The sequence below is a fragment of the Gambusia affinis genome, linkage group LG18 (genome assembly GCF_019740435.1).
Source record: "Gambusia affinis linkage group LG18, SWU_Gaff_1.0, whole genome shotgun sequence".
Taxonomy (NCBI): domain Eukaryota; kingdom Metazoa; phylum Chordata; class Actinopteri; order Cyprinodontiformes; family Poeciliidae; genus Gambusia; species Gambusia affinis.
Window position 1 is genome coordinate 23,462,531 of NC_057885.1, and position 18,939 is coordinate 23,481,469.

The following is an 18,939-nucleotide window of genomic DNA, read 5'->3' on the forward strand; positions in this document are numbered from 1 at the left end:
TTTCCTGTTTCTATTCACTATCATTGCTCAAGATGAATTTAGTTCACCTGAACTAATATTATTTAGACCAAACATTGTTTAAATCCATGTACAGATGAACTGATGGGAAATGTTATTATCATCATAAATCAGGATTTCAGTAATTTTATTGGACAAAGATCTGATTCTGATTCAAACTGTGTGAATAAAGTAATTAAGTAACTCAAATTTTAACTTTGTATGTTTTCATTTTTTGGAGTCTAAGTGTTGTAACCAAAACAAAGATAATTGAGTCTATATGTTATAAAAATGTCATGAAAAACCTCTCCGTGCTTCAACATTGCAGCTCCAGAGGGTTTATAAAGGTCACCTTTGTGCTTCAGCTCAGGTTGTTTACAGAGTAAACCTGAACCATTTCTGGGAGTGGGAAGGACACTAACAGCTGATTAACATACCAGGTTTCAATCACTATTCACACGCTTTGGTTTTTTTGTTTTTCAGCCAATATGTTGCAAGTTTGAAGTAAACACAGGGTTCATAAACATTACCAAAGGTATAACACAAAGATACTTCCAAGATGACAACATCCACCATAAAGATACTTGTGGAAAGAAAACAACGGCAGGACTTATACAACCAGAGGTATTCACGTCTGCAGGAATGATTTTCTATTGACTGGGGTGAGTTGCAGAACTTTTATTGTTTTTAAAACACTATTAAAATACACAGAAAGTCACTGGCAGGCAGATCTAAGTGAGGCTCATCTGGGGCTGCAGCTGCTGCTGTGATAATTGTGACGGTGATGAAGCATTAAGCAGCGCTGCACCCCACACTGCCTAACTGCATCTAGAAGATGTAACACTTAAAACAATTATTGACATTATTTTATTTTTGAATTAGATCTATTTTTATATTTATAACATAAATATACATGCTCTATTTACTATAACATGTGTAATAAATGTAGCATGTTATAGAGTAATGTTTTCTCCCTCCTCCACAGGATCACAGTGTTGGTTAAAATGAACATTAATCACCATGATAAGGAAATATTTGCTTTGTGACAAACACAGATTTAATGTTTAATAGGTATTGAAAATGTAAGAAGCCATTTAAATCTGCAGACTGACTGTTAAATGAAGATTTGTGGGAAGGTGAGTAAAATAAGTGAATCAGTGGATTCAGACTGAAATCAGCTACTAATAATTATGAACAGATGAATTCTGCTTGTTAGAACAATGGAGTTTGGACTAAGAATGACATCTGAGTTAACTATTGTATTAAAGTGTGAGCAAAATATGTCAACAACAACAAGAAAGAGTTGATACGTTTAGAAGATCAGCTCTCTGCTGATCCCACTTCCTCTAGATCAAATTCACCAAACTGTTTAAATCAATTATTATGATTATAACTAAAGTGATTCCTAAGTTGTCAAATCAAACACATTAGATGGGATAAGTTGTGGTTAATGACTTGTGATTTTCCATTAAAGTATTTTGAAGAGAATATAAACTGTTTGGTGTCAGGTCACCTGATCTGACCTGATTTGATGATCATGAGAATAATATGTAAAAAAGTGTTGATTATGTTTCATCATGTGACAGAGAAAACAATGAGCCAGAAAATAGAAAAGGGAAATAGTCTGTGAGGTTTTTGGGAAGCAAGGACATTTAAAGTTCTAGTTTATTTGTATTTCAGCTACAAGGCAGAAATGCTCTGCATCATAAAAACATCAACAGTAACCAATTTAGAAAATAACCAAACATTAAATTCCATCAATACACCTAGTATGAATCAAAGGCAGCTCTAAACAGGTGGGTTGATTTAAAGGAACCCAGTGTTGCAACTGGTTTGTAATTTGCAGTTTTGTGGTGCAGAAGCTTCTCCATGTTTGGTTCTGGTTCTGGGGATGCAGAACAAACTGGAACTTAGCAGATTATCAATAATATCATGATTTAAAACCAACTCAACCCAACATGTCTGACAGCAGAAAACAGAGATGAGTTGAATTGTCAGAAGGAGTTTATGTCACGTGATCCACGAGTCACAGCTTTGAATCCTGTGATTCAGATGAACAGGGACATCTAGTGTCCACCTGTGGGTACTGCAGAGGAAAATTTAATACTTTTCACATCAAACCCTGTGGAGTTAGCATCCGCCACTGGCCAAGATCGAAGTATGAAGTGGCGTGTAAATTGGAGCAACACACCCAGTTTGAACTTCTGTCCAGGGGAGAACTGACCGTCTGGTTTACAGACTCATTTACTGTCCATATCTGGTGACCCCAGGCTGTCAAAATTTAACAAAAAGACAAAAACTATATTACATATAATTTTTATCGGCCGCAATACACCATTTAGACCAGGGGTGTCAAAGTCAAATGGACGGAGGGCCAAATTAAAAATTTAGCTACAAGCCGAGGGCCGGACTGATCGAATGTTCATTGAGACTTTTTTAAATGACGCATTTGGTCTAGTAAATTTACTGCGGACCAGGGGGGGGTGCGCGCGTTGTGAGGATCGAACGGGGGGGGGGTGTGCGCGCGTTGTGAGGATCGAACGGGGGGGGGGGGGGGGTGCGCGCGTTGTGAGGATCGAACGGGGGGTGCCGGCTTGCTGCGGGCCGGTTCTAATAATAAATCAAGATCATCCCAGGGGCCGTAGAAAATCTTCTCGCGGGCCGGATGTGGCCCGCGGGCCTTGACTCTGACATATGTGATTTAGACCAACTACGACACTACGACAACAAAAACTAAAAAGCGTACATGCCCATGCAGAAAAATATGTCAAGCTAACTGATATGTTTACCATACAAACGTTAACGACTTCTTTTACTTTTATTTATTCATTCAAATAAATGTTGGTTTTATTTGACTGGATTCTGTGCTTTAACCTGAAGCTTTAACTTGAAGAAATAATTAACAATTTCTCATGACTCTCAGAATAAAATCTTGGCCATCTTCATGAATCTAAACTTCAAATGTCCTCAGTTTCCTTTACTTTATGATATGATTTTAATTTTCTTTCAGTAACATCCTAAATGTTGCTTTGGCCTCTTGAAATATATTTAAAGTAATTTCTGTCCTTCTCAAAACAGAGTATACATAGATTTTTTTTTACAGTAGTAATGAACAAAATATCCAGTTCAATTAGCTGTTAATCCGATCAGACTTTAAGTTGATAAAACTCCTGAATCTGTGTTTATCAGTCCAGAATCACATTTCATGGACGTCTTCAGATACGATCAGATCTCATCTTAGCTTCAAGCTGTATCATGTTTGGCTCAAGTTTCAGAGATCTCTACATGTTCACTGTGAGTTTATGAGTTTCTCATCTTTGTTTGGCGACATCCATCCAGAATTTGATCATCACATTGATGTGGATACAGTGGATACAGATCTTATTGCTCCTCCTAGACAAACCGGACCAGACAAAAGCAGACGTTGGTTATCTTTAGGAGAACGGCCTGGAAAACCAGTCACACTGCATGGAGCCCTCTGTGTTTGCCAGCAGCTGAGCCTGATGGTATCCTGTGACCTTGTACTGATTTCCCTAATGCTGTTTTAGTTAACGACTCGCTGCCTCTCCCTCACATGGAAGACTGTATTGACAGTGTTGGTTCAGCTGCATTTATCATCATCAGGCCAATTCAGAGCCCCAGCATGGAGCAGACAGACTGAGGCAGGCACAGATCTTCAGGGCAGATTGTCGGAGACCTCTCTTTTTATGCTGACAGCCAGTCATCAACACATGACTAACGAATCCTTGCCTTAACCTTGAGTGTTGGGTTCCTCAGGCCTCAGCTTTTGGCAGAGTCTCAATTTTGATTCACAGTCATTGATGGAAATTCTTGAAGTGATTTCCTCATACTTGAAGCAGCCCTCTGTTTTCCTGCAGCACCTGGATCCTCTTCACCTTGTTTCAAGGTCTCTTTGTGCATCCAGTTGTAAGCGAGTTGACTGATAGGAAGGAAACCCCAAAGTTCCTCTTCTCTGCAGTCAACTTTCTGAGCTCCTCCTGACTCCCATAGCCTCGTTGATCACAGCCCTGCAAAAGGAAATCATAAGTAGGCTGCAACTTTGATTAGCTGTAATTAACTTGCTTTAGATGAAGTTCTCTGCTCTGCTTGGGGGAGTCTTGTCCTGAGATTGCTTAAAGGTCACTCTCCCATCTCAGTTCCTTCTTTGGACCAACCATCTGCTTTCTGATCAGCACTCTCCTTTCCTTGGTTCCTCCTTTGTCTGGGTTTGTACATATCATGCTCAGGTCGGTCACCCTTGTTCTTTCAGTTCATCTATTTCCTGACATTTCCTTTACCATCTACTTGTGACACATCACACCTCTACAAGTTGCAACCTCCATGAAACTCTAATCAACTTTGACTGCAGTTGCATGCTATTTCTGATTGCAAATATTTTAAACATGATTGTTGCTCATTATAAATATATTGAACAGAATTAAACAGGGATCCCTGATCACTTTCTTCAGCATATTGTCATGGTTTGGACCAGTCTGTCCAGTGGAGACTAAAGTGGACACAGTGGTTGCACATCGTTTTCTCCCGTTACCACTTTGTGTAGCCCTGAAGTACCTTTTTGTGGACCAGTGAGTGTGAAGAGACTTTCAATGCAGCTAAATCTGTTGTCTGTGTTGCTGTAGTGCTGCTCCTGATGTCAGTCGGCCTTCCAGAGTGGATGTCTGTGATGAAGGTGCTGGTGCAGTGCTATTCCAAGATGGCAAGGATTTAGATTAAATATTAGCAGATGAACTATTCCACCCTTGAAAAAGAAACTCTCATACCTATCAAGTTTTGGATTTGAGAATTTGGGAAATGTCGCCGTCTGATGCTACTGTTATAAAAACAATAGTTTCTCAGAGACTTGACAGGTATGAACTCTTGTGATGCTCTTTGCCAGGGGTGCCCAAAGTTGGTCCTTGAGGGCCAGCATCCTGCATGTTTTAATTCTCTCCCCGGTGGCACCAACAACCTCTTCAGCATGCTGGTGTTTTTGTTAGGCCTTCTAAAGAGCCATCATTTGATGCAGGTGCGTTAAACCAGGGAGAGAACTAAAACATGCAGGATGCCGGCCCTCCAGGACCGACTTTGAGCACCCCTGCTCTTTGCCTTGCAGCATTTTGAGGTGTATTTTGGCTCTGCATCAACTCCAGTGACTGTGCTTACTGACCACAACCCTATTGTCTTCTTGTCTCAGATGTGTAACCATAACCACAGGCTGATGCACGCTGATGACAAAAAGCACGACTGCAGGTGAGCACACATTTTTTATTTAGCAGACATGTGCTATTATTGGCTAAATCTTTTATTTGTAAGTCTAAAATCTTTAAATTATAACCTTATTTTTATGTCTCTGAATGAAATCAGTGTATCAGCAGCAGCCTGAATTCCCAAAACAACGACAAAGCTAAAAAAGTTCAACCTCCAATTTGTGTTTAACGTGGTACAGTCAAACCATTGTCTGCTTTCAGTTTCAACCATCTGTAACTCTACACCGAAACTTGGCAAAACAAGCAGGCTTAGACACGCCAGGACAATGGCCTCAAACCTTTTCCTGCATAACTCCTCCTACGTTGGATCCTGTAAACACATCTCTGTTCCCTCCTCATCAGATCTAGAGGTTTATTGCTGAGTGTAACACCTGCAAAGCCTCATTCGCTGCAGAAACAAATGGTGTGTAGATCAGAGCTCAGAGCTGTTGCTGCTCTGCAGAAGATAAACAAACACAGTCATCGTCACTGAGAGCTGAAATGGCAGGGAGTGATCAACCAGACCAAGATAAGTTGTTTTGTTTCATCTGTTCCAATCTACTGAAGGATCCGGTGACTATTCCCTGTGGACACAGCTACTGCACCAACTGTATTAAAGACCACTGGGATGGAGAAGATCAGAGTGGAACTCACACCTGCCCCGAGTGCAGAGATATGTTTGGACAGAGACCTGGGTTGAGGAAAAACACCATGATAGAAGAGTTGATTACATATCTGAAGAAGATGGGAGCTGCTCCAGCTGACCACTGTTATGCTGGACCTGAAGATGTGTCCTGCGATGTCTGCACCAGAAGGAAGATAAAAGCTGTCAAGTCCTGTTTAACCTGTTTAGCTTCTTATTGTGAGGAACATCTCCAACCTCACCATGATGCTCCACCATTAAAAAAGCACAAGCTGGTGAATCCCTCCAAGAATCTGCAGGAGAGCAAATGCTCTCGTCATGATAGGGTGTTGGAAATTTTCTGTCGTCCTGATCAGAAGTGTATCTGTTATCTCTGCACTATGGATGAACATAAAAACCATGAAACAGTCCCAGCTGCAGCAGAAAGAGCTGAGAAGCAGAAGAAGCTCCAGGAGAGTCGACAACAAATCCATCAGAGAATCCAGGACCAAGAGAAAGATGTGAAGCTGCTTCAACAGGAGGTGGAGGCCATCAATGTCTCTGCTGATAAAGCAGTGGAGGACAGTGAGAAGATCTTCACTGAGCTGATCCGTCTCCTCCAGGAAAGAAGCTCTGATGTGAAGCAGCAGATCAGATCCCAGCAGGAAACTGAAGTGAGTCGAGTCAAAGATGTTCAGGAGAAGCTGGAGCAGGAGATCACTGAGCTGAAGAGGAAAGACGCTGAGCTGGAGCAGCTCTCACACACAGAGGATCACAACCAGTTTCTCCTCAACTACCCCTCACTGCCAGCACTCAGTGAGTCTAAAGGCTCATCCAGCATCAAGATCCGTCCTCTGAGACACTTTGAGGACGTGACAGCAGCTGTGTCAGAGCTTAGAGACAAACTACAGGATGTTCTGAAAGAAACATGGACAAACATCGAACAGGCAATTAGTGAAGTTGATGTTCTACTGTCAGAACCAGAACCAAAGACCAGAGACGGATTCTTAAAATATTCACAGGAAATCACTCTGGATCCAAACACAGCTCACAAGAAGCTGTTACTATCTGAGGGAAACAGAAAAGTAACATCAACTGACCAACAGCAGTCTTATCCTGATCACCCAGACAGATTCAGTGTTTATAATCAGGTCCTGAGCAGAGAGAGTCTGACTGAACGTTGTTACTGGGAGGTGGCGATGAGAGGAGGAGCTGGAGTTGGAGTAGCAGTTTCATACCAGAACATAAACAAGGCAGAACCGTTTGGATTCAATGACAAATCTTGGTCATTAAATTGTACCACAGACGGTTACACATTTCATCACAACAGAGTTAAAACTGCAGTATCAGGTCCAGTTTCCTCCAGAGTGGGAGTGTATCTGGACCACAGAGCAGGTATTCTGTCTTTCTACAGCATCTTTGGTACCATGACTCTGATCCACAGAGTCCAGACCAGATTCTCTCAGCCTCTGTATGCTGGGATTCGGCCGCTCTTTAGTAAGGACTCTGTGGAGTTCATTAAACTGAAATAGTCAGCAGTGATCTGAGGTCCAGTTGGTTAAAATCTGTATTTTAGTTTCGGTTGTTTTAACCTCCATCTTTGCTGCTGAGAGATATTTGTTGTAATTTCTTCACTGCTCACAATCAGCTGTATTTATGAAACTACTTTATCATCTTGTTTGTTTTGTTGATGTTGGAGTTTGTGTGGGTGCTGCCCCTTCCTGTTTCTGTTCAGCCATAGAAACTATCACTGCTCAGGAGGATTTTTATTCACCCAATCTGATTTCCTTTAGATTTATTGCTTTGTCAGATCAAAAGTTGTTGTTTGTTCAGATAAATGTACAGATGAGAAGATCAGATTATAAATCTATATAAATTAATAAAGTCGTCATGTGATTCAGTCGTATTTGTTCTTAGACAATGATCTTATATTGTAGTTTTGTTTCTTTCTATTTTATTATCATATCCCAGTACTAGAAGTTATTTTAATGAAACATTTCCTCATATCAGAGTTTAACACAGAAACAATTGTAGCTGCTTTAGGTTTGTTTTTTATTTCCTGAACTTCCTGCAGTCCTAGAAAGACAAAACAAACACTGAGAGACTTTTTTTTAAAACTTTTTTTAGATTTTTAATTGGCATTATGTTAAACCAACTGAAATGTTGAGTTTACTCAACTGAATTTATATGTATTTACTGAAACGATTATGTTGAAAGTAAACCTGTAATACTCTTGATTTATTTAACTAGGATTAGTAGAAATAAGTTGGTTAAGTAAATTAAATTTAGAGTCTAAATGTGGAATTAAAACATCCCAATAAGTAACATTCCTCTCAGGTTTAGGATTTATAAATAAGGGAAGTTATTTTTTAAATCTGTTCCAGAAGAAACTTTTTAAAGTCTGATAAGTTTTTCTCTGTTGACACTGAAACCCTGTTTACTTTTCCATGCATGTAATTCCTATAAATTAAAACACAAAAGGAAATTTAAGCAAAAAAAGAGAAATGTTTTTACATATTTACTGACCTTGTCTATATGATATAATCTATTTGAGTGTAATTACAGACAGAATTACTGCTAAACGCAAATATAATAGCACATCTTGCAAGTCAATGCTCTGCTCTCCTATGCATTGCTACTGCAGCCCCAATAACTTAATTGCATCATTAGTTTTGTAAATTGTATCTGAATATTTGATTTATTTCTACCCAAAGATTAAATGCTTTGAATTATGTTTGTGTTTGTATTAAATATGTTTTTTTAGGGAATTTTATGTCAAATGTTTCTGTTCTTCATGTCACATCAGGTGATTTGAGTAAAACCATTTGAATTATTTTGGCCAGCGCTCAGCGTGCCCTGAGGAGATGAAATATGAGGAAAGGTAAAGTAGGTCAGTCTGCTTGCTGCAAAAACAAACAGTACGAATTTATAAACATACCTGAAGACAGACTGAAGACGATTCAAGTGTTATTGCAGCTGGTGAGGTTTACTCTCACATTTATAATGTTACTAAACTTTTATGTTTTTAAGACACAAAGAAAACTAAAAGTTTTCCATAATCAACGCTTCCAGAAACATAAATAAGACTTTTCCACCTTGCATGAGTCAGTTGTTTGTTCTGAGTGAAGTGAAAGTATTTGCAGATCAGCAAGTTATTTTTTACCTGTCAAAGTGCCAACAGGTTGGACCGGATTGACTTCCTGTTTAAACCTGCAGGAGAGAGAGAGAGAGAGAGAGAGAGAGAGAGAGAGAGACAAAAAGGGTTTTGTTGTTATTTCTAGATATTATTACTGACAAACGTATTAAACTTTGTATTTGTGTCAGTGTTTCCTGAGAGTTTATGAACAAAATATTCAGTCGTTCAACTGAATATTTGAACAATTTCAATAATTGAAGACAGAAACAACAAAATTTTCTGGGACAAAGTTTACAGTATAACCAGTCAAAGCTGTAAACCAGAGTCTAGTCCCATCCATCCATTCATCCATCCATCCATCCATTCATCCATCCATCCATCATCCATCCATCCATCCATCCATCATCCATCCATCATCCATCCATCCATCATCCATCCATCCATCCATCCATCCATCCATCCATCCATCCATCATCCATCCATCCATCCATCCATCCATCCATCCATCCAACCATCCATCCATCCATCCATCCATCCATCCATCCATCCATCCATCCATCCATCATCCATCCATCCATCCATCCATCCATCCATCATCCATCTATCCATTATCCATCCATCCATCCATCCATCCATCCATCCATCCATCCATCATCCATCCATCCATCATATGTATCTATAGATTCATATATATATACACATACATCTATATAGGAGAGTAGAGCCGCTGCTCCTTCACATCGAGAGGGGCCAATTGAGGAGCATCTGGTCAGGTGCCTCCCTGGTGAGGAGTTCATGTCCCACCGGGAGGAGGCCCCGGGGAAGACCCAGGACACGCTTGAGGGACGATGGGATTCCTGCAGGAGCTGGAAGAAGTGGCTGGGGAGAGGGATATATATATATGTTTATATATATATATGTTTATATATATTTATATATATGTATATATATGCATATATATGCATATATATACATATATATATATGTATATGTATACATATGTATATGTGTATATATATATATATATATATATATATATATATATACATATTTATATATATATATATATATATATATATATAGATATTTATATGTATATATATAAATATATACACATATATATATATATATATATATATATATATATATATATATATATATATATATACATATATATAGATATACATATATATCTATATATATATATACTAATATTGGTATATTAATATTATTATTTATCATTGTTATAAACAAGTTAAAATTTTCTTCCTTTGCCAATTCATTATCAAATTTGCACAAAATCTTTTTGGACTGATGGAGGAAGCCTGAGAAAGTTCCTGAAACAAACAAAGGAGATGATTGTTGATTTCAGGAGGAACAGGATTAGATCAAAGTTTGTTTCCATCATGGGAGTAAAAGTGAAGGTGGTTGAGGAATATAAACACCTCAATGTTCATCTGGACCACAGACTGGACTGGAGACGCAACAGGGAAGCGTCTATGAGAAGGAACAGAGCAGACTGGAGTCCTGGAGGAAGCTAAGGTCCTTCAAGATGCTGCAGACCTTCTATAATCTGTTGTTGAGAGCGCCATCTGGTGGGGCAGCAGCATCAGCACCAGGGACCTAAAAATGCTCAACAGCCTGGTAAAGAAGATTGGTTCTGTTCTGGTTCTGTTCTGGGAAACCTCTGGAGATGGTCATGCAGAGAAGGATTCTTCATAGGATCAAGAAAATTAGGGACAATCTTGATCATCCTCTTCATCCGATTGTCTTGGATTGTCTTGTTCTCAATGGCTCTTTGAAGAATCCTGATGAACATTCAATTTTCTTTGGGATCAATAAAATAATTTTAAACTGAATCAGGAAATTTAATGACAACTGGTGAATACCTTCCCCCAGTTGTCATTAAATTTAAAGCAAAGCATCCAATTCTTGGCATGGTACTGCCAACACATAAGTCAATCCACAGACAGAAATTAGAAAAAAATATAAGAATGAAAAATCACTAATCCAAAAAATAACCAGCAGCAGGCAAAATAAGCACAACATTAACAATAATATCTCCCACTTAGATATATTCTTACATATATTTTCACAAATAGATATATAGTTTTGGTTATTAAACAGATTTTCTCTCTCTTTTAAAATAATCTCCACAGACTCAGAAACGGTTTCTGCCTTGATTTCAGCGACATCTTCTGATGATTCTGCTCTCCCTCTGCTTTGGAGAGGGAGAGCAGGGTAAGACGTTACACTTGCTGTTTTCTTCTCATAAATGTAAACAAATCCCGTTTCAGAAATTACTTTCTTGCAGTCGCCACCTGGAGTTATAACAAGGTCATCATCAGCCATGAATATCTGTTGTCCCCGGATCAGGAAGGTGTAGAAGTGTGTCAGCTTCGAATTACTGCAGATGATGGAAGAAAGATGGTATGTCTGATTTCCACCTTTTCCGGGGACGTCAAGCGTTGCACTTGGAGCCAGTATTGGATTCCAAGCCCTGGCCGACAGTTGCCGGAACAGGACAATCGCTTCATTATTGCCTAGAAAGTTTTTTCTGTTGAATACCCTTTTGCAAACTGAACAGCGAGTTTCCCCACAAAAATCCAACCAACAGTTAAACAGAGAAGTGAAGCTCTCTGCACGTAGTGAAGGCAGAGCAACGAGGGGGCTGCTCTTCAAGAGTCCAATAAGATCTCTCTTACACTTCATGCAGGTCTTTTCTCCTGTCATTAGCATTTTCATGTTTCTATCACTTGAATTTAGCCAGGTTAAAATAACTTCCAATAAGTACGAAATGTGATAGTCTTTACCCAAGTCAGACCACAGTTCATTTTCTCTCAGTTCCATCTGAACTCGGGCCATTTCCAGTGGGGTAAAATATTTTCCTGGATTGTGAACGGCTGTAGAGATGAGACTGGCACATAATGGTGTGGCTGATGATGCCTCAGAAAACTTCTTTGGATTTTGAAAAATGCACTTTCTGGTAAAATTCAAATTCAATATACCTTGAAAACTGGCGTTAATCCAACCATTTTTGCAAGGGTTGGAAAACTTACAAATATTGTCAATGTTGCCTTCTTTGTTTTTGCTGACTTGGTTATTTAAAACATCTGTTTCTGAGAGAAGCTGCTCATCTGCTAAGCAAACATCCCCGGCCGGGGAAGTTGGTTCTATTGAGTGATTGGTGAAATCGTTTCCTACATCAGCTTTCTCTTCATTGGTGCTGTCTTCAATTTTCTTGTTCTTCAAAGCAAGACAGTTTTCAGACTCAACTGTCTCAGTTTCAATGGAAACATCTGCAGCCGCAGAAGTTTGATCCTTGGGAAGATTAAAAAAATCATTTCCTGCTACAGTTGTCTGAAGGGCACTCTCATCATTGGTACTTTCTTCAAATGATGTCTTCATCAAAACAGAAGAAGAGCTTTCCGACTCAACTGTCTCTGTATCAAAGCAATCCTCCCCAGCCGGGGAGGTTTGCTTCTCTGTTGGACAAGAGTTGATGACAGATGCATCACATCCAGATAAAGTGCCCTCATCCTGAGAGCAACTTTTCTCTACCTCCCCAGCCGGGGAGGTTTGCTTCTCTGTTGGACAAGGAAGGAAGACAGATGCATCACATCCAGATAAAGTGCCCTCATCCTGAGAGCTACTTTTCTCTACCTCACCAGCCGGGGAGGTTTGCTTCTCTGTTGGAGAAGGAAGGAAGAGAAATGCATCAAAATCATCGTATTCAGGAAAAGTGCTTCCGTCTTGAGTGCTACTTTTCTCTACCTCCCCAGCCGGGGAGGTTTGCTTCTCAGTTGGAGAAGGATTGTAGAGAAATGCATCAAAATCATCGTATACAGGAAAAGTGCTTCCGTCTTGAGTGGTACTTTTCTCTACCTCCCCAGCCGGGGAGGTTTGCTTCTCAGTTGGAGAAGGATTGTAGAGAAATGCATCAAAATCATCGTATTCAGGAAAAGTGCTTCCGTCTTGAGTGCTACTTTTCTCTACCTCCCCAGCCGGGGAGGTTTGCTTCTGAGTTGGAGAAGGATTGTAGAGAAATCCATCAAAATCATCGTATTCAGGAAAAGTGCTTCCGTCTTGAGTGCTACTTTTCTCTACCTCCCCAGCCGGGGAGGTTTGCTTCTGAGTTGGAGAAGGATTGTAGAGAAATCCATCAAAATCATCGTATTCAGGAAAAGTGCTCTCATCTTGAGCACTACTTTGTTCTAAACTGCTTCCAGGAACTAGTTGGTCAAACACTCTCTTCATACTGGTAGTTACTAAATATCCAAGGCCAAAACCGAGGGGAAAACACACGTTGACCAAAATCTCTGCCATCCTGAAAATCCTTGCGAGAAACAATGTTGAGGTTCGAAGAGCTGCTTGGATCTGAACTGAGGTCTTGGAACACAAGCATTCATAACCTCAGATGTTCTTTGATCTAGAACCGCATGTCATAGATGAGGTCATAACTACAATGAGGTCACTGGGGGAATGTCTTGTTTCTTCTTGTTGCTATGGAAACGGTCAGATCATTTCTGCTTGAGCCAAACTATTGCCCCTCTGCAACGGCGTCACTTAATGGTTCGAGGAGCCATGATGAGAAGTGAGGGACGGGAGTATTGAACTGAGCAACTGAAGTTGTTTTACAAAGTTGTTAGGAGTCAGCGTGTTTTTTTAATTTAAAATAAATGTATTAATAAACTTTCATTGATAATCAGTACTGCAAGCTTCTCATCTGGCCTCTCTCTCTCTCTGCATATATATATATATATATATATATATATATATATATATATATATATATATATATATATATATATATATATATATATATGGTTTATTATTGTCATATATAGTCTTACAGTTCGATCTCCTCCCTGTTCATTGAGTCTTCATTCCAATAAATGAGCCCCTCAACTGTGAAATCACCCATAAAGTAAATTTCCAGGCCTTATCTGTGAATTCACTGCTGTGTGAGAAGCAGTGGGCCGAGAACACAACCTTTAGGTTTCCCAGTTATCCGTATTGGGCTGACTTTGGTCTCTCAATCTAGAAATTTAAAATTCAGATTAAAGTTTTCTGTTATTTCTTTATAATAGCTGTTGAAAAATGTTAATGTTAAACATTGAGCATGACAATCTTTTTAAATGTCCCTTTTCACAATACACACATTGAGTGCAGTCTTATTGTGATAACAAAAAAGTTGCAATATATTTTTTCCCAGCCCTACTCAAAAGAAATCTGGTTAGAAAAGTTAAAGTTCGCAGAAGTACTTTAAAATCTGTATATATATTCACCCAGCACGTGGCAATACTAAATTTAGATGTTTAGCTTAAACTGGATTTAGTTTATTTTTCGCTTTTTTGGCCTAAAATATATTGTGGAAAGATTGAGGTGGCAATTATAATTATTAATAAGTTAAATATTTAATCAAGAAAACTTTTGGGAAAAAAGAAGCCATTATTTTAGGAATATACGTGAACGTTGACGATCCCATTGCGACCCGTGTGCGCAGAAGACGAACGTTAATGACGTCACAGGGGGGCACTGTTTACGGAAGTAATAATGGATGCCGCCACGTATGGATCGATCTTAAAGTTGTTGAGCAACGATAGCCGACAGTATCGTCTCAGAAATCACAAGACGAAGGAAGCTAACAAAAAGAAAGCTAAGCGAATAGAAATTGCGTTTTGTGGAGCATTGACTGCAACTTCAGTAGAGAAGTCAGTTTTAATGTGTAATTGGAACCAAGACAGTGTCTTCTTTCATTATTTCTTTATTTACAGCTATAAATATACATCTAATCTTGGACAGAGCAACCCTGATTTTCATCATGCAGACACAGTTTAGTTTTCTTTCTATATATATATATATATATATATATATATATATATATAAATAAATAAATATATATATATATATATATATATATATATATATATATATATATATATATATATATATATATATATATATATATATATATATATATATATATAATTAAGCTCTACTTTTACTTATTAAATAAACTCATTAGACAAGGAATTACATCTTTTCCAGTGTAGGTCAGAAGCAATGGATCATCGAGATCATAACACAGTGACACCTAGTGGTGAATTTTATAACGTTTCTTTTCCATTTAATCCTTAGCTGATTGTGATGGATATTTTAGAGGAATTCCAAGGCGTTCCTTGGCCAGCCAAGAGACATAGTCCCTCCAGAATTTCCTGGGTCTTCCCCGGGGCCTCCTCCCGGTGGGACGTGCCCAGAACACCACAGAAGGGAGGCGTCCAGGAGGCATCCTGACCAGATGCTCCTCAACTGGCCCCTCTCGACGTGAAGGAGCAGCGGCTCTACTCTGAGTCCCTCCCGGATGACTGAGCTTCTCTCTCTAAGGGAGAGCCCAGCCACCCTACGGAGGAACCCATTTCGGCCGCTTGTATCCGCGATCTCGTTCTTTTGGTCACGACCCAAAGCTCATGACCATAGATGAGGGTGGGAACGTAGATCGACCGGTAAATCGAGAGCTTCGCTTTGTGACTCAGCTCTCTCTTCACCACGACGGACCGGTACAGCGCCCGCTTGATGGCAGACGCTGCACCAATCCACCTGTTGATCTCCCGCTCCCTTCTTCCCCCATTCGTGAACAAGATCCCGAGATACTTGAACTCCTCCACTTGGGGCAGGACACCCCCCCTGACCCGGAGAAGGCACTCTACCCTTTTCCGACTCAAGACCAAGGCCTCGGATTTGGAGGCACTGATTGCCATCCCAGCCGCTTCGCTCGGCTCCGAACCGCTCCAGCGAGAGCTGCAAATCACGTCCCGATGAAGCCAAAAGGACCACATATTCCGCAAAAAGCAGAGATGCAATCCTAAGGCCACCAAAATGGATCCCTCAACACCCTGGCTGCGCCTAGAAGTTCTGCAAAAAGATTTATATATATATATATATATATATATATATATATATATATATATATATATATATATATATATATATATATATATATGAATAGATAGATAGATAGATAGATAGATAGATAGATAGATAGATAGATAGATAGATAGATAGATAGATAGATAGATAGATAGATAGATAGATAGATAGATAGATAGATAGACAGAAATATATATATATATATATATATATATATATATATATATATATATATATATATATATATTTATAGATATATGTATATGTGGTGCACCTAAAAATCCCACCACAATCTTTAGTTTTTTTTTAAATAAATTTTTAAATAAGTTTCAGATAGAATTTATTCTATGTTCTAAAAGAAATGTAACAAATTGCATTTTTGTTTACAGTTTTAATGCTTTCCTGGGGTGGGGACTGGAGTGGTAGCGGTGAAGCGGAACCTTCGTTTGGGGGCGGGGCGTTGCTTCCAGGTTGGTTTTGGGATGGACTTCCGCTCTGCCCCAAAAGTAATCTGGAAGCTAAAGACAGCGCTATACTTCACTGCTGACTCCTCTGTTTTTCCCTCTAGGTCAGTATATAGTGAAGAAAGCCTACCGGGACGACTTTGTGGGATGTTTGTGTGTTGCCTGACGTGATGTGTCTCTGATCCGTGGTTTCTGTGTACTGTTGTGTTGGTGTTTTTGGGCGAGGGTGGTGTTGCTGTTGTGCCCTCTCGCTCTGGGGACCGTTATGTTTTGGCTTCTTCATTTGGGACCGTTGAAATATAACGTCTTTTTTTTTTTAGGACCGTTATATTTTAACGTCTCTATATTTTAGAAGTTTGATTTAGTTAAAAAAAAAAAAAGGAATATAGTAGAATTACTCTCCGGTTTTGCGGCGGTTGATTCCTTCTCTTTGATGTATATGCCTCGTTTCTCGTCGACATTCAGGTTGATTTTTTTTTTGCATTTCATGAAGCTGGACCAGTTGTAATGTGGAGTGATTTGCTTTTGTATAATATAAAGGTTTTGTGTGTTCACAAATAAAATAGAAAAAGCAATCTGGAAGCTAAAGACAGCGCTACGCTTCACTGCTGACTCCTCTCGGTTTTTCCCTCTAGATTGCATCAATACTATTACAGTAGTTCTGATACTCAGGACCTGTAATATATATATATAGATATGGATATATAGATATACTAATATTGGTATATTAATAATATTATTATTTATCATTGTTATAAACAAGTTAAAATTTTCTTCCTTTCCCAATTCATTATCAAATTTGCACAAAATCTTTTGGACTGATGGAGGAAGCCTGAGAAAGTTCCTGAAACAAACAAAGGAGATGATTGTTGATTTCAGTAGGAACAGGATTAGATCAAAGCCTGTTTCCATCATGGGAGTAGAAGTGAAGGTGGTTGAGGAATATAACCACCTCAATGTTCATCTGGACCACAGACTGGACTGGAGACGCAACAGGGAAGCGTCTATGAGAAGGAACAGAGCAGACTGGAGTCCTGGAGGAAGCTAAGGTCCTTCAAGATGCTGCAGACCTTCTATAATCAGACTGAACAGCGAGTTTCCCCACAAAAATTCAACCAACAGTTAAACAGAGAAGTGAAGCTCTTTGCACGTAGTGAAGGCAGAGCAACGAGGGGGCTGCTCTTCAAGAGTCCAATAAGATCTCTCTTAAACTTCATGCAGGTCTTTTCTCCTGTCATTAGCATTTCCATGTTTCTGTCACTTGAATTTAGCCAGGTTAAATAACTTCCAATAAGTACGAAATGTGATAGTCTTTACCCAAGTCAGACCACAGTTCATTTTCTCTCAGTTCCATCTGAACTCGGGCCATTTCCAGTGGGGTAAAATATTTTCCCGGATTGTGAACGGCTGTAGAGATGAGACTGGCACATAATGGTGTGGCTGATGATGCCTCTGAAAACTTCTTGGGATTTTGAAAAATGCACTTTCTGGTAAAATTCAAATTCAATATGCCTTGAAAACTGGCGTTAATCCAACCATTTTTGCAAAGGTTGGAAAACTTACAAATATTGTCAATGTTGCCTTCTTGGTTTTTGTTGACTTGGTTATTTAAAACATCTGTTTCTGAGAGAAGCTGCTCATCTACAAAGCAAACATCCCCGGCCGGGGAAGTTGGTTCTATTGAATGATTGGTGAAATCGTTTCCTACATCAGCTTTCTCTTCATTGGTGCTGTCTTCAATTTTCTTGTTCTTCAAAGCAAGACAGTTTTCAGACTCAACTGTCTCAGTTTCAACGCAAACTTCTGCAGCCGCAGAAGTTTGATCCTTGAGAAGATTAAAGAAATCATTTCCTGCTACAGTTGTCTGAAGGGCACTCTCATCATTGGTACTTTCTTCAAATGCCGTCTTCATCAAAACAGAAGTAGAGCTTTCCGACTCAACTGTCTCTGTATCAAAGCAATCCTCCCCAGCCGAGGAGGTTTGCTTCTCTGTTGGACAAGAGTTGAAGACAGATGCATCATATCCAGATAAAGTGCCCTCATCCTGAGAGCTACTTTTCTCTACCTCCCCAGCCGGGGAGGTTTGCTTCTGAGTTGGAGATGGAAGGAAGAGAAATGCATCAAAAGCATCGTATTGAGGAAAATTGCTTTTGTCTTGAGTGCTACTTTTCTCTACCTCCCCAGCCGGGGAGGTTTGCTTCTCAGTTGGAGAAGGATTGTAGAGAAATGCATCAAAAGCATCGTATTGAGGAAAAGTGCTCTCATCTTGAGCACTACGTTGTTCTAAACCGCTTCCAGGAAGTAGTTTGTTAAACACTCTCTTCATACTGGTGGTTACTAAATATCCAAGGCCAAAACCGAGGGGAAAACACACGTTGACCAAAATCTCTGCCATCCTGAAAATCCTTGCGAGAAACAATGTTGAGGTTCGAAGAGCTGCTTGGATATGAACTGAGGTCTTGGAACACAAGCATTCATAACCTCAGATGTTCTTTGATCTAGAACCGCATGTCATAGATGAGCGTATTCCTGGAGCACCAGCAG

At 39.4% G+C, this 18,939-nt stretch overlaps 1 protein-coding gene across 2 annotated transcripts; it reads left to right on the forward strand.

The window, feature by feature from the left end:
• Positions 1-471: 471 nt before the first annotated feature.
• LOC122820982 (tripartite motif-containing protein 16-like) lies at positions 472-9,007 on the forward strand. 2 transcript variants are annotated; one of them, XM_044098752.1, is made up of 3 exons: positions 472-659; positions 5,192-5,247; positions 5,466-9,007. In XM_044098752.1, the coding sequence occupies exon 3, from the start codon at positions 5,745-5,747 to the stop codon at positions 7,395-7,397; it is 1,653 nt and encodes a 550-aa protein (XP_043954687.1). In that variant the 5' UTR covers positions 472-659; positions 5,192-5,247; positions 5,466-5,744; the 3' UTR covers positions 7,398-9,007. The 2 variants fall into 2 exon arrangements, with proteins under 2 accessions (XP_043954687.1, XP_043954686.1); XM_044098751.1 differs by lacking the exon at positions 472-659 and adding an exon at positions 3,434-4,865.
• Positions 9,008-18,939: the final 9,932 nt, after the last annotated feature.